The 16,647-nt window shown below is 38.7% G+C and overlaps 1 protein-coding gene across 1 annotated transcript; it reads right to left on the minus strand.

Annotated features, from left to right (window-relative positions):
• Positions 1 to 3,064: 3,064 nt before the first annotated feature.
• Positions 3,065 to 14,861, minus strand: LOC590510 (60 kDa heat shock protein, mitochondrial). Its single transcript, XM_030990776.1, has 11 exons — positions 14,731 to 14,861; positions 12,474 to 12,680; positions 11,699 to 12,034; positions 10,991 to 11,180; positions 10,043 to 10,211; positions 9,161 to 9,260; positions 7,888 to 7,995; positions 7,163 to 7,300; positions 6,309 to 6,483; positions 5,438 to 5,616; positions 3,065 to 4,708 (listed from the first exon to the last, which is right to left on the minus strand). The coding sequence occupies exons 2-11, from the start codon at positions 12,663 to 12,665 to the stop codon at positions 4,535 to 4,537; spliced, it is 1,761 nt and encodes a 586-aa protein (XP_030846636.1). The 5' UTR covers positions 12,666 to 12,680; positions 14,731 to 14,861; the 3' UTR covers positions 3,065 to 4,534.
• Between the last annotated feature and the right edge of the window lie 1,786 nt (positions 14,862 to 16,647).

Below are 16,647 nucleotides of genomic sequence, written 5' to 3' on the forward strand. Positions count from 1 at the left end.
AGTAATGAGCATAGAAAGATGAGGAAATCAGGGTAGTACTAGCCCCAACACCATGTGTGTTGTCCCATATACATCTTTCTGTGTAAGTGATTGTTACTTTACCAAGACTCTGCCAAATTTATGATAATTTTGATGACTCCAGAACCTTGCATTACACACCATTACTTACATGCTATATGATCAACTTTTCTGATCCATTCCACACCTTTTCTTTCACAATGCAATCGCATTACCAGAACTCAAGTTTATCTTTAACAACAGAGAGAGAGAAAGAGAGAACGCCAATATAAAAAGTTTATGAATGAATTGCCCTAGAATTGATTGCTGGACAAATTATTGTTACAGATATGGGGACCAAGAAGAAAACCAACGGTCAAGAATGGGGTTCTTTGGGGGGGAAGTATTTGCAGGTGAAAGCAAATTTGGCTTTTGAAGTGTACAGAAATAAATTTTGATATTACTATTAAAGACTTGATGAAGTTGCGTTTGTTTTATTCCATAATGAAGATGTCCTTTACATGTTTCTCATCTGGTTATAACTGGATTTGCCTTGTACTCCCTTCCATGAGCTATTGAGAATAATATATGCACTCCTTACTGTTTTTGTCCTTTGTAACAACTATTGTTTAAATAAAAACAGCTATTTTCTATTAATTATGTTTCCATTGGGTAGTGTCGGTGTTGGAAAGTTTCAGTGGTATGCATATACTGAGTCAACACTTATTCTCTATGTTCAACTGCTGTAAGATCAGAATGTTTCACTACACAAAACTTTTGTACATTCATTTTGTAAACGAGAGCGATTTTTCATGGCAACTTATAGCGAAACACTTATGATTGTGTCGGTTGACTCAGTTGCTGTCCCAATCATTTCGCGGCAGGAAACTTTCTGTGAAGAAAATGTATGTATGGTTCAATTCTCGATCATTTCATGCATGCAAAAGTTTCTTGTTGTTTGGCAGTAATTCATTTGCATATGTTCAGGTATATACATATATAGCATATTTGACATTAATTGATTCACTACATGTATATGTATTTCTAAACTGGTGAGCCCCCATATTTTGCATTTTGATACACAAATCAAACATGTATTTTAATCCATCAGAAAATTGTCCAATTGTGTGATTCAGTGTACATGTATTGTAAATTCAGTTTGGTATCAACAATTAATGTGTCACTGCAATGTTTTGAGTATACATGTATATAAGATAACGGACATGTGATGTTGATTGTGTTGCTTTCCCCATGAGTCTTATGCTATCACATGTTGTATTAACTGATGGAAGAATAGAATTTAATATTACATGTATATGCTTGTCCTGGAGGTTCGATCACTGTGTTTCTGATAATTTTTTTTTTTCTGAAAAATAAATTTGTAAATACATGTACTACCACCGTGTTGTGTTCACTGTCTCATCTGTTCTCTAAACGAAAATCCAGCCTGCATAAATAATTATTTATTCTAAGAAAAGCAGAAAAGTCACAGAAGCAGACTGGTGAAAGTTTGAATGAAAGAATTTTTGAGTTTTTGTCCCTACCTGTACAAGCACTTTAATGGGCAATGAGATAATAAATCCCTCGGAATAAGTTGAGTTTTTCTTGGGGTGAGGTTTCCTTTAAAGGGATCGTTTAACAATGTTAATCTGAGATACACGGTCCTACATGTTACCAGTGTCTGTGATATGGTGTAATATTGAAGCCCTACAAAAATTAAACTTGAAAATGATCAAGAAGTGCCTCAAAAAGTAAAAATCTTTGAGTGACCGGTTTTACCATACTCGTTTTCCCTAATAGACTGTAGTGTTATGAAATTCGTTCAGCAAACGGTTTTCAAAATTTGTAATTCCAATCATTAATATCTTGATAATCAGACAGGCGATCGGCTTGTAAAAGTCATGGGGTTCCTGACTGACCTAAAGGTTTATAATTATCTTTGCAGCACGAGCTAAATCAATGATTATTTCTAAAGGATCTAAGACAAACTTACCGAATCCCTTTAAAAGAGGAGGTTGAGTTCTGGAGAGAGGTGGAAATTACTATGTGAGCGTTATCATCGTTATTATACAAGCGCGGAAGAACATCAGAGAAAAAAATTTCCCTGAAAAGCATGGCTCTTCAAATGCCTTCATATTCTAAATATGACACGTAACAGCTTAAAAATGAGGCCCGATTTTTATGCCACATGTTTGTGTAGTCCCATATACATCTTTCTGTGTACAGTGCTCGATACTGTACCAAGACTGCCAAATTTCTTATCATTTTGATGATTCCAGAACCCTGCAGTACAAACCAATACTTACGTGCTACATGATCAACCTTTTCTGATCTATTCCACGTTTCTTTCACGATGCAATCGCATAGCCAGAACTCAACTTTATCTTTAACATAGTACGTCACGTTATCAAGAAAATGATGATGCCCATGTCCTGCTGAGAGACTAGATTATGCTTGCATTATGCCTCGTACACTTTGGTGGGGAATCTTGTAGATTAATGGGCAAGAATATAATTAATCCCTCAGAAGAAGTAAAGTTTCCTTTAAGTAGTCATACTCGGTGTATTTAGAATAATCACTACCATAGTCATGGATGCGCTTCATAAATGTATAATGATATAACTTTCATGAGCACGTATCCAGTATGCATCTCTGGGATTTTACAAGTTTGGTACTAGTGACCTTTCCCTGCCTATACGTAGATTGCATCTACACCACCACGTAGTCAATTTTGCATCACATACACATCTTCCATCACTCGGCAGCATTCAATGTACATTAACATGTATGTCACGGACAATTATAAGGAGGGGAGAGGATGTAGGTACAGAGTCTGTTCTTTTCCTCAAATTAGACCTTTGCACAATGCTATGTTTTTCACTCACAATGGCCCAAATTCACAAAGGAGGTTTGTTGACAAACCTAGGTTTATGTGCATCATATGACGCATTATGACGCACATAAACCTAGGTTTGTCGACAAACCTTCTTTGTGAATTCGGCCATTGTCACACAAGAAAAAAAAATGCTCATTACGATAAAATAGGACATCTTCGAATCACCTCAAATTTATCAATATCTGGAATATTTCTCTTCTTTTTATTTCAAGAAGTTACTCCATAATAATGGAATACAAACATTCATAGTTGCAGTAGCAATTTACATGTTATCAATTTTTTCAAATTCTTTTGTTGAAAGAGTACCGCACCTTGTGAACATATTAGCATTAATATCTATAGATCGTGTACATTCAGACATACAAAATATGAACACATTGTTGATTTTAATGCCATACAAAAAAAAAAATCAATACAAAGGGCTCATTACCAATTAGTACTTTAACTGATTGAAAAGAGTCCATACAATACATTCTCATAGCTTCTCTTTAAATTTCCAAGGAAAATTGGCGCACAATGACTGTTGATTGTGCTTGCTATTTTTTTTTTACAACGTTTACAAATACTGTATATTTCATGTCCACTCCTAATATAATACACAACAGTCAAGTTTATCATGATTGGTCATCAAATTAGAAATACAAAACAAATTATAAAAATATTAAATGAGAAATATAAGTGACATAAATGTCAAATGATGATACAGGAAAGAAACAACCAAAGCCCAATCAAAGAATAAAATAATTCCTTGAAGTTAAAGGAAAGTGTAGACTGACAAATCTACTTCAAAAGTAGGAACACACTTTTGTAAAGTCTGTTGGAAAAAGAACAACAAACCGGTGAACCAATATTCACTTTCTTCACAAATATATTCATGGATTCATTAACAAATTCAGTAATAATGCAGCTCTTCACGTCTTAAACAGTGAGATAACCTTCAAAATATACTCCATCCTTTGGTCAAAATCATGCCCGCATCCTCACTGCTGCAATATTCTGCAAATTTGCACATTGCCATTCAAAGGTACATGAGGCAGTTATTTGAATTTTTTCTAGCTAAATTAGCCATTGAACATTCCTGAATAGAGCAGAACAGTATTCTCAACAAAGCTCAATTATGATATACATATAATTCACAAAGGCCAGGTTTCAATTTTTTTAACACCTTTTTAATTTCCCTGCAGAAAGATTTTCCTATACCTTCTAAACAGAAGTTCATTGAAGGCAGAACTTGTAGAGCATTTATGCTGTCCTACTTCTCTTACCTCAGTCATGCCCCCAGACCAACCCCAAATCTATTGATAACCAACAAAGAGTTTGGCCATTGAGGGTACTGTACTTTTGTTTGGTCCATTGACGGTCTGGTATCGGTCTCGTGGACATGACTGGGGCATCAGTGAATGCTTTGTCGGCTGCCCGCAAGACAGCTGTTACTGCCATTTATAGTTGTTATGCCCTTCTTACAGGCACTCAACTGATCACTACATCATCCTGGCTGGTCACATCTTGGCAAAACTCTAAAATCACATACATGTACATCTTCATTCATGGTGTTGTCATACATTCAAATAGTCCTCTCTTTATAATATATAAAATAATCATCCCTCTTTACATCCTCACTAGGAGGGTCTACGGTCCTCCTCACATCATGCCTCCCATACCGCCCATTCCTCCCATACCTCCCATGCCGCCCATGCCACCGCCGCCGCCCATTGGCATCTCCGGGGTCTCCTTGGGGGTCTCGGTGATGACGGCCTCGGCTGTCGTCAGGAGAGATGCGACGCCGGATGCATCCAGGAGCGCTGTCCTTACAACCTGCAGGAATCAAAGAAAGGAAAGAAAATCATTTAAAGTCTGTCTGCATTAGTTTAGCCACAAGGGATTAGACCTCCCTGCAAGGTCACTGACAGGTGGTTATCTCATCAAATCAGCTCTCAATCAACATAAGAAAAAGAGGATCATGGGGGACCAACGGGCACCGCTTAGGCATTGTTTGCTATATAGAGGGCGCAAGTAGCTACAAGTAGTACTGTGGGGATTTAAAGAAAACTCAGAGGCATACAACCCAGGAACAGTTACCTCACTCAACCATTTCAATATTATCCCCTGAACAACATTTGTATCCAGACCACTAATATTCAGGTCACCATCTTTTGGACAACTTCTCCTAGAAGTCTACACCTACTTATTGATCCGAGGATTGTTTTTGTCTATGGGAGTGGTGCTAATAGAGAAGGCTAGGAGCCGAGGGTTGTGGAACAGCATGACCGGGAGTGGTGCTAATAGAGAAGGCTAGGAGCCGAGGGTTGTGGAACAGCATGACCGGGAGTGGTGCTAATAGAGAAGGCTAGGAGCCGAGGGTTGTGGAACAGCATGACCGGGAGTGGTGCTAATAGAGAAGGCTAGGAGCCGAGGTTTGTGGAACAGCATGACCGGGAGTGGTGCTAATAGAGAAGGCTAGGAGCCGAGGGTTGTGGAACAGCATGGCCGCCATAGTCAATCGATATGGCACCCAGAGAGAAAGAGATATTCACACATGCTTACCTTAGTAGGATCAATGATACCAGCCTTGACCATATCAACAAACTCTCCTGTTAGAGCATTATAACCAATCTCTTCTGATGCTTCAATCACCTTCTCAACAATGAGGGAGCCCTCTACACCAGCGTTGTTAGCGATGGTCTGGGTTGGGATGCGGAGTGCTCTCCTGACGATCTCGATTCCTGCAGAAAGCATAAGAGATGAATTATATACAGACTACCCATCACACCGACTATAGACTACCCAAGCTGTGACATCATAAAGATCTATTATTAGAATTTCTCAATTTTTTCTTCATTTTCCAAAACTGCATAAAATATGTCGAAAACCAATTGAATATGTGAAGTATTGGCCGGGATATGACCATCGGGATATGAACTTCAAAATGATAGTGATACATAGTAAAATGTTTAGCAAACATTAACTATACAGCGCTTCAATGCCCTCTCATAAACATGGCCGTAGTCAGAGTTTAATGTTTGGGGGGGGGGGGGGGCACATACATGTAATTGATCAACGTCCTGGGGAGGGGTCTAAAATAGTTCAACCGATCTTGGAAATTTTGGGGGGGCACATGCCCCCCGTGCCCCCCGTGGCTACTCATAAAGTGGCAGCAGCCTACAGGCCAGGGCCCCATTTCATACAAACTTGTTATCAAGGACAAGTTACAATAATTGTTATAAGCTACTGAAATGTTGGCATTTGATTGGCTGAGAGCAAATTTGTCCTAGAAAGATAGCATTTGTTATTGATATAGCAAGTTCTATGAAACAGGGCCCAGTTTACTCTGTCTTGAAACAGATTCTGAATGAACCCACTACGATAATTTTCCATGGTTCCAATAACTGGCCTCTTTTCCTCTCTCTCCACTTACCAATCTTCTGGTCAGAGTTCTCTACTGGGATGTTGAGGAGAGATGTCAAGCACCTGATGAGAGCGGTTCCCCCACCAAGCACGATGCCTTCCTCCACAGCAGCCCTAGTGGCGTTCAGAGCATCTGTCACACGGTCCTTCTTCTCGTTCACCTCAATATCACTTGAACCTCCGACCTGCAAACACACACAGGGTGACAGACAGACAAAGAAACAGAACATAAGTTTCATCATCAAATTGACCTCAATTACATACATTGTATGCTCCAATAATTAAGTTAAAACATCACATTGGAAAGTGCAGGCTCCTCCAACGAAGTCAATAGTTTTACATTTGATAAAAGGGGATAAGTTTTGAGGCATGATTTTGAAGCGTTCTGGGCTTTAAATGTCACAAAGAGAGGAAGGGAGCAAGTTCCTCAAAAGAGGAGCAAGAAATGATAAGGTAGAGTCTTCATATCCTTTGAGATGTGTTGAAGGTACTTGAAGATTGAAACCAGATGTGCGCCAGGACAAAGATGGCGCTGTTCAATGAGGGGAGTCCAGGAACAAGATTTTCAGTTTGGATTATATTCAGTGAACTTACTATTTGACCAAATTGGAAAGAAATTTGGAACTATCGATTATGCCACTCATAGATAGATATGATACATGCATCATCCAAAATCTGGATCAGTAAAATTATACTGAAATATGTGGCCGAAAATCAGATTTCCAAAAATACGAACATAGCTATACACATAGAGAACTAAGTGAAGTGAGCTTGGGACAATAAATCTGATTTAATTACAGAATCAGTCTGTCATTTGGACGTTTAAATTGTACACAGGTGATCTTTCCTGTAAACCCTTCTCACCTTGAGTACTGCTACACCGTCAGAAAGCTTGGCAAGACGTTCGTTGAGCTTCTCTCTCTCGTACTCTGAGTTGGTGTTCTCCACCTGTTCTGCGATCTCAGCGACTCTTCTGTCTACATCCTCCTGCTTTCCCATACCCTGTAAACATCAAATACAAAATACAAGGGTGTTAAAGACCGTCACCACTACTTGGTAAGAAGGGATTAGACCACACAGCGAGCCATCGAGGTCACTGTGACAGGTGGCTATCTCATTAACTCAGCTCTCATCTAACATAAGAAAAAGAGGATCATGGGGGACCAACAGGCACCGATTGGGGAAGTTTTCTATATAGAGGGAGCAAGTAGCTACAAGTATGGCAGTGTGCCTTTAAAGTAACTCGGTAACATTGCCTCAGATTCTGAAACAAAATCCCGGTGTCCTTAGGTAAGGCATTAATCCTCATTCCAGAATCCCTCTGCTCTATAGTAAAATGAGCAATCAGTGCATTAACATTGGAGGCTCTAAACTTTTCCTGAATATTTTATTTTTCATTATCGTGTAGTCCCTTTGGATGGTTACTAATTCTTACCTTGAGGATAAGTGAATCATCCTTGGTGATAGCAATTATTCTTTGCGCTCTAGTAAAATGAGCAATCAGAGAATTAACATTGGAGGCTCAACACTTTTCCTGAAGATTCCATTTTCATTATCGTGCAGTCCTCTGGATGACTGCAAATGCTTACCTTGAGGATGAGCGTATCATCCTTGGTGATAGCGATCTCACCAACCTGACCTAGATCCTGGATCTGAAGCTCTTCAATCTTGACTTCCATAGCTTCATCACCAAATACCTGTCGAGAATAAATCATACATTCTTTAGATGGCACATATCAACATAACTCACAAATTAAAGATAAAGTAGAGTTCTGGTTATGCGATTGCATTGTGAAAGAAATGTTGTGGAATTGATCAGAATCTAGCATATAAGTATTGGTGTGTATGTACTGCACGGTTATGGAATCATCAAAAATATAAGGAATTTGGCCCAGTCTTAGTAAAGTTATAAGTACTTTACACAGAAAGATGTATATGGGATTACATGAACTTGTGGCATAAAAATCTGTCCTGATTTTTATAATGTTACATGTCATATTTAGAATATTAAGGCATTTGAAGAGCGATTCTTTTCAGGGAACGTTTTTTTATCTGATGTTCTTCCACACTTGCATAATACAATGATAACGCTCACAAATTATTTTTCACCTCTTCCCAGAACTCAACATTCTCTTTAAATACAATCTATCATTTCACCACCAGGCTGGCTGATCAAAAAATTATGGGTCTCCATAGTGTTACCTATTTCAGTTTATAAACACTTTTTAAATTCACTTGCTATAAACGGGACATGTATTTTCGACGTAAGATATATAATCATAATTCAAGCTTCCTTGTGCATGCCTTTCTGTACAGGTAATTAACAAAATGGAATTTATGGTGAAAACAAGGAATAAATTATTTACTCTGAGAGTAGAATACTTAAATGGAGTCACTCGTCAGTTTTCATGACATAATTTGCTGACACCAGACTTGGTGGATAATAAAAATCATTAACGTGTGTATAGGTATTAGGTCTGCACACAGCGAACCTGTTGGCCAATCAAGAAATACCCCCTCGTCTATCGAGAGTCTTCAGGTGTCGGAAAAGTGAGATAATGACTTTACCATGTGGGGGAATGGGTGAAAAACACAGTACGTTACATAAGGCCTGGTGGTCATAAAACTGAAGGCTAATTCTGGTGATTGAAAGCACCTCTTATTGAGTAAACACCCGATTGGTGTTGAATTCCCCATGAGAGCTAACTACTGAGTGTCTTTAAGTTCAGAAGGTTTACAAATGACTAGACAACCCTAGGTCATTTGGGAAAGTGCTGGTCTACCAGTTTGAACTGAATTTCCCCTTCAACTGATAACTGGACTGTCCGTGTTAGCCCAAGACAACGGGAGCGGATTACTTACGATTCCTCCTGTTGAGACGGCCATGTCATGAAGCTGGTTCTTCCTGTTATCACCGAACCCTGGTGCCTTGACTGCTGCAACCTGAAGACCAACCTTCAACCTGGAGATAGAAAATGAAGAAACAGGTTATACAGAGGAATTTCAAATTCAGATCTAGAATAAACAAAACATGCTGGATCCCTGTACCTAATAATGTGTAGTCTATCAAATGACTGGCTCACTGCTGGGATTTTACATTAGCAGAAACTTAACTGTTTAAAATAGTTTGATGTTGAGTTGATCTCTTCAGGTCTTCATGGTGAAGCAGTATTTGATGCAATTGATTTATATTGCAATAAAAATTTGATGTCGGAATAAAAGATACATTTTTAAAAGATAAATATATTCCTCTGATTGTTTTAACTCTGACTCTGATCTAGGGTGAGAATTATCATTGAAAATGTAATTAACCCGAATTGACACACATGCTAAAATCATCAACTTCGAGACACTTTTCTTACTCATAATCTTAACAAAGCAAGTGCCTTGTCTTACACAATGAAAATCATTATCCTGGGGGGTGTTTCACAAAGATCCCAAGTTGAACTCATCTCTAAGTTGGACTTAACAATTATGGAAAGCCATTAGCTTCCTAGATAATATTTTGTAAAAGTTATTTTAAAAGGCATAAAATGTTAATTCAAATCATTCATATTTTCTATTATCAAGGAGATTTCATGTTTTTAATGTGGAATTAATCAATAGTCTAAAATAATTGAAATTTCACTTTTGAATATATATCATTTAAGGCTACAAATGGCTCTCCATAATATTTTAGTCCAACTTAGAGTTAAGTTCGACTTAGAATCTTTGTGAAACACCCAGAATGTCCCGCCATGTTACCTGTTAAGAACCAATGTGCTGAGGGCTTCACCATCGACATCCTCAGCGATGATGACGAGAGGTTTCCTCTGGGCGTTGGCTAGCTCTAAGGCTGGGACGATGGCCTGGATGGTAGAGATCTTCTTCTCACTCAGGAGGAGGAGAGCATCCTGGAACTCAACCTTCTGACCTGTAGCAGAGAAGGATTGGTGAGGATGATTTACTGTTACACTCTGAGGGATCTTTTCAATTCTTTTTTTGGACACCAGGGCCCCCGTCTTACAAAGATTTGCGATTGATCCAAATCAATCGCAAATCCTCCAATCAATCGCAAGTTTACAGTCTCCTATCTCTTATGTACATAGTTGCGATTGATATAAATCCCAATAAGTTGTGATTGATATCAACTCTTTGTAAGACGGGGCCCAGATATCACATGACACTGAAACTTGTGATTGTAAGGAGCAGGTGAAATGACAGCTATTACATTATTGAGGTGAAAAAAAAATGCCAGTCCATGAAGAATTGTAAGTATTTCAGAGGTTTAAGAATTAAAACAAGGGAAACAAATGTAAATTACAAAGAGTAATGAAGCGCTTTTCCAAAGTTTCTTCCCCACTATCTCCTGGTATTACTCTGGGCTAAACACAGCAGACATATCTGCCAACCTTTCACAGTACAATATATCAAACTCTGAAGGAAAGATTAGGAATACAGTCTATTTTGCATAGTTATTACATAGATATTTTCAGAAAAATAGAGAAATCTAGGGTTCATGATATCAGTGTGAAGGCAAATTAAACATTAGAACCATTCCCCCAAAATAGGAGTGGTTGGCAGATGTGAGCAAAGTGTGAAGAAAAGAATTAGAATACAGACACAGGGGCTCACTCTCTTGGTCCATTTACGTAACAACCCATCCATCCGTCCTGACCCACAAAAAGCCCCAAACTGAGCGACGGTCAATACCTTTAGGCGAGTTGATGAAGTACGGTGAGATGTAACCTCGGTCAAACTTGAGACCCTCAATGACCTCTAGCTCATCATTCAACGTCTTGCCGTCCTTGACCGTGATGACGCCATGGCGACCAACCTTCTTCATCGCCCTGGAGATGAGCTCACCGATTCCTGCATCGCCGTTAGCCGAGATGGTAGCAACCTACAAAAGAAAAAAAATGGACCCGTTTGTTTTGGATTCCTCCTTTGTCATGAAGTCCACTTCCAATTATTTGGTAGTTATCAACATGCGTTTCTTTCCTATCCTTCCTGCCATTAGGTTTTCTTCAACCAACCCTGCAATAAAGCAGTACTTGTTCTAAGGAAACCACCCAAAGAATAAAGCCAGCAAAAATTATGACAGTTGTGAAAAGCAAAATTAGGAAAAGGGAACTTGGGACAATACATACAAGTAGAGGCAGTTCAACATGTAAATGGATGTAGGTTAATTATATGTTTTCTCTTTCTTCACCCAAATTTGACATACTACAGAAATGCTATACTTGACTGATAACTTCTTTTCATTTGAATTACTTCACTCTATGGTCTAGAGACAACTTTCATGATTTGATGAAAAAGTTGAACGTTCAACCTCTTTCTTTTATTTGCTATTTGTCAAGAATAAAAAATTTAATGAATTTCGAAAGCAGATGTGAATATTTTGAAGAAAAGATGAATCACCTGTGCAATTTCTTCTGGTGTTGTGACTGGCTTGGACTGTCTCTGTAACTCTTTGATGACCACATCGACAGCATTCATGATGCCTTTCCTGATTTCAGTGGGGTTTGCACCTCGGCTGATGTTGTCAAAGCCCTCCTTGGCGATGGCTCGTGCCAACACAGTTGCCGTTGTGGTTCCATCGCCGGCCTCCTCGTTTGTGTTGTTTGCAACGTCTTGGACAAGTTTAGCTCCAATGTTCTGCCATTTGTCTTTGAGTTCAATGGCCTTAGCGACTGTGACTCCGTCTTTGGTGATTTTAGGACTGCCCCAGCTCTGCTCTATAATTACATTACGTCCCTGTGAATGCAAGAAGGGATGAAGTGAATGCGGGGATGAAATGAGGATAGTGATAGATTCCGCAAACTCCAGTTACATGCTACGAACAAATGGTGCTCATTCAGGAGCTTAACTTCTTCTTTTTTTGGTGATCTGCAGGCATTACTTTAATATTATGTAATTCCTTCAACAACAAAATACTTTGGGTATTCTTTTGTTTGTTTTATTCCTTGTATTCCTGGAATGGAATGAATATACAATAAGTACCAGACCTTAATTTCATTTCAGGGCCTGTGTTACTGCTAGACCACTGAAGTGGCGATGCACTAATCCCTAACTTATCTGTCCCTAATTTCAGATGGCGAGAATGGGAATTATAAAAAAACAGTATGAAATATCTTAACTGGGCACTTCAAACTCTTTCCCTGGCTTGCATTTTTTTAAAGCTGCATCAACTCACCTTAGGTCCCATTGTGACTGCTACAGCATCAGCTAAGAGGTCGACGCCCTGAAGCATCATACCCCTGGCCTCTGCGCCAAACTTGATGTCCTTAGCATAGCTTCTGGCGAGATGTGGGCACACAGCTCTGCTTATTGAGGGTGTGAGTGCCCTTGAGGTGAGTGGCCTCAGTACGCTGGATATTCTATACATGTTTAATTTTATGTGCTGTAGTGGAGGAAAGAGAGCGAGTAAGAGAGAGAGAGAGAGATAGTTAGCCATTGCTTTTTACAGTAATATTTTTTAAAGAAACTATGCTCCTTCAATTTAATGTGCATCGTTGCCCAACACTGGCATGACAAGTCTACATGAAAATGATTCCCACATGCTTTAATTCAGTTGCTTCGGCCTAGAACATGGAAGTGAAAGATGAAATGCCAAATCATTTGCTTTTATCTGACTAAGGACCAAAGAAAGACAATGCCAATGAAGTATGAACTGACTGAACAAGGACTAAAAAGTAAAATGATAAACACTGATGTAGACTGTAGAGTTTATAAGGCAGGTAAATACACTGGAGTTTTTAAGTCAAATGAACTTGGAAAAGAAATAAGCAGAATTCATTGTTGGTGTTTAGTAATTCATTGGTTGTAGAACAGTAGATCTACATGAAGATCAGTAGATGCGCAATTTGTAGGATGTGCTATATTTGCTGTGACCAATGACCAGGCAACATAAAATCCCCTAAAAGCTGCCCTTTTACTTCAGAAACAAAAGGAAAAATTAATCAGTAATTGGCGCTGGTCCGAGAATAAGGATCGTCCGCACAAACAAGGATCAACTTCGTAAACACGTCCGTAAAAAAAAAAACTGATCCGCGTGTTGGCGACGAGAAAAACAGATTCCGCAATGATTTTCTTGATGCATTTTACATTGACTTTGCACAGAGACTTTCACGTTATGAGTGAAGAGTGATGAATCCTTGAGAATTAAGCAGGACAACCTATAAAAGTAGATGGTGAACTGGGGGTATCGTATCACATGGAATCCATTTTTCGCATCGGCAGCGCCCGGATCAAGAACCCGAAACTAGAGTCTAAAAAAAAACGCCAGTGAAAATGCGGACGATCATTATTTTTTAGGACGCATTTTGTCCTAGGACCAGCACCCCTTCTATTAATAGAACTTTTGAAAGGAAGGCAGTAGATCTACTTTATTTTGATAGTGTCTTTGCCTCAATGCTCGAAATCTGATTCTTGATTCCTTTTTCCTTTTCCTTTGTCATGTTTGTCATAAAAAAAAAAATCCTCGTCATAAACAGATCAATTTATTAATTTCATATTTTCACAAAAGACAGAATGGTGCAACCTAGACCGAATTTTCCGTCTCTTTCGTTCGTTAGCCTCTTATTGGGGTAGGGTCGGCTCTCTCTTTAGAGACGGAAGCCGTTTATGCACATGTCCTTGCTAACGCCACGGCCAGTTCTGGTCGTAGCGTTTTGCCCCCAAAATCCCCCAAAATGTCATTTTACCTCGAGCATGTTATATTGTAAATTAGGCCTAGGCTATAATAAATCAGTTCCACTTACCAACTTGACTGAAATAATCAGTTTAATAGTCCCTTTTTAGGAAATTATGGGTCAAAATCGGAATCCATGTTGATTTTCAACATGGATTCCGATTTTGACCCATAATTTCCTAAAAAGGGACTATTAAACTGATTATTTCAGTCAAGTTGGTAAGTGGAACTGATTTATTATAGCCTAGGCCTAATTTACAATATAACATGCTCGAGGTAAAATGACATTTTGGGGGATTTTGGGGGCAAAACGCTACGACCAGAACTGGCCGTGGCGTTAGCAAGGACATGTGCATAAACGGCTTCCGTCTCTAAAGAGAGAGCCGACCCTACCCCAATAAGAGGCTAACGAACGAAAGAGACGGAAAATTCGGTCTAGGTGCAACCCTGACCATGACAAAATTTGGCCCCTAATAAAACAATGGTGATATATTCATTCACACATAAATTTTAAAGTCTCAATTTCATGATCACAGGAAATATTTTTAACTTTTCACTCTTCACTCGCGCTCGCAAGCGAAGCTCAGCTGCACTCGAGTTTCACACACATTCGACTAAATTTTATTGACGATCGACATGTCAATGCTCTCTCTAGATCTAATTTGAATCTTTTAAGTTCATATCGAGCATCTTTTCATACTCAAAACGTCTTTAGGCTTAAACAGATTGACATAATACCTGAAATGTTGTATTTACTTACGTTTTATAGGGAGAATGTGTGAATTTTAGTGAAGTAATACCACCAGTTCTTTTGGGGTAGGTCCGGGAGAGTTACGGCTGAGCACAGTGACGAAATAGCGCTACCGGCTACACGTGTTTTGTGTAATCTCTAAATTTCGCACGTGCTGCACGGGCAGAGCGTCGCACGCGCGGACATTGCATAATCAAGGGTATTTAAAAAAAATGCAGGGCCCCTCCCCCTGCATAAAAATATATCTCTCATGGAATATAGATTTATGTCAAATTTCCAGGATGGGATGAGAAGAGTTAATAAAAATATGCCATGGTATGGATGAAGGAGAACTTTTGTTGATATTTCTTGTTCATGAAGTTATGAAAGTGAAAGAAAAGTCTTCCATCGAACATTATACACAGTGCAGGGCCGTGCTCGAGCGTTCGTTGGTTATACAATCGATTAGTACATCTGCATTGGATGGTTAGACTCTATTTAGCCGTTTATTTAAAATAATGTCACAAGGCACAATAAGGACGGATGCAAACAAAGAATTCCTAGATAATGTTCGAGTTCAATTAAGACAAGTTCAATTATGTTTAATTCCTATATATTCATATAAACTTACAAATCTGAGCAGATTCAATACATGGCATCAATGGTACCAGAGACCTAGGCGGTCTTGTGAGAGGCGGCATTTTTCAAGCACCCGAAAGTGCCCCTTTTTACATAGGAAAAGTGCTCCTCTTTACATAAGATTAGTGCCCCTTCCCCATTTCACCTTTGATAAATGACCTTTTATTTTCACACGTGTCCCTTTTCCTTCGACAAGTTCCCATTTTTCTTTGCAAAAAGTGTCCATTTCCATTCTCATAAGTGCCCTTCTTAATCTCTATATTAAGTGCCCCTTTTCATGTACGAGAAGTGCCCTTTTTCACTTTTGATTAGTGCCCCCTTCACCTTTGATAATTGCCCCATTTAAATCTGAGAGTTGCCTCTTTTACTACGGTGACAAATGCCTCTTTTCCTTTGTAAGAAGTTCCCCTTCCCCTTTTAATGACTACCCCATTCTAACTCGGATAAGCGCACCTTACATTTTCACATGTGCCCCTTTACCTTTCTAATAAGTGCCCCATTTCCTAATGAAAAGTGCCCCATTAAAAAAGAGCCCGATCCCCTTCTCATAAATGCCCCTCATTTTCATCTCTGGTAAATGACCCTTTTCAAAAGGGTTGGATCTGATATCATTAATAGTATTAATGATATCAGATCCATGAAAAAATATACAGAAGAGTCTTTCAATCTTCAACTATCTGTTGTTGATTGGTCACGAATAACTGACTGTACAGATGTAAATGAGGCATGGTCAATATTTCAACATGTTTTTATCTCAAATTTGAATATGATAGCGCCACTGAAACGGATAAGAATAAAACAAAGATCAGAAACTTGGGTGACTAAAGATATTCTTTCCCTAATTCAAGAGAGAAATATAGTATACAAAAATGGAGGAAAAGAGCAAAAGATGAGAAGCTCTATAAAAGATACAGAGTATTAAGAAATATGGTCCAAAGAGAGGTGAAAAAGGCTAAACTCGTTTACTTACAAAACAAGATAGAAGAAAATAAACAAGATTCGAAAAAACTTTGGCAGAATCTAAAAAGCTTAGGATTGAAAAATAAGAAGCGAAAAGAACAAGAATCTGTCATTAAAATTGATGGGGAATTATGTCATGATAAGATGGCCATCGCTGATGAATTCAATTCTCACTTCACAAATGTGGCTGCCAAATTATTAGACAAACTCCCCCCTTCCAAAGACTTTTTCAGCGCAGACAATGATTGTATTCGTGACTTTTACGAAAGAAAAGGTGTACGTGAAAACAGCTTCGAGTTATTACCAATCAGTGAACAATTTGTTTTCAAAGAGTTACGTAAGTTGAAT

This window comes from Strongylocentrotus purpuratus, unplaced genomic scaffold (genome assembly GCF_000002235.5).
Source record: "Strongylocentrotus purpuratus isolate Spur 01 unplaced genomic scaffold, Spur_5.0 spur5_scaffold_19, whole genome shotgun sequence".
NCBI lineage: Eukaryota > Metazoa > Echinodermata > Echinoidea > Camarodonta > Strongylocentrotidae > Strongylocentrotus > Strongylocentrotus purpuratus.

Coding starts and splice junctions, on each gene's coding strand:
- LOC590510 (XM_030990776.1), bottom strand. CDS start 12,665: ATGTATAGAATATCCAGCGTACTGAGGCCACTCACCTCAAGGGCACTC. Junction 12,035..12,473: donor CAGTCACAATGGGACCTAAG/GTGAGTTGATGC, acceptor TTGCATTCACAG/GGACGTAATGTAATTATAGA. Junction 7,996..9,160: donor CCGTCTCAACAGGAGGAATC/GTAAGTAATCCG, acceptor TATTCTCGACAG/GTATTTGGTGATGAAGCTAT.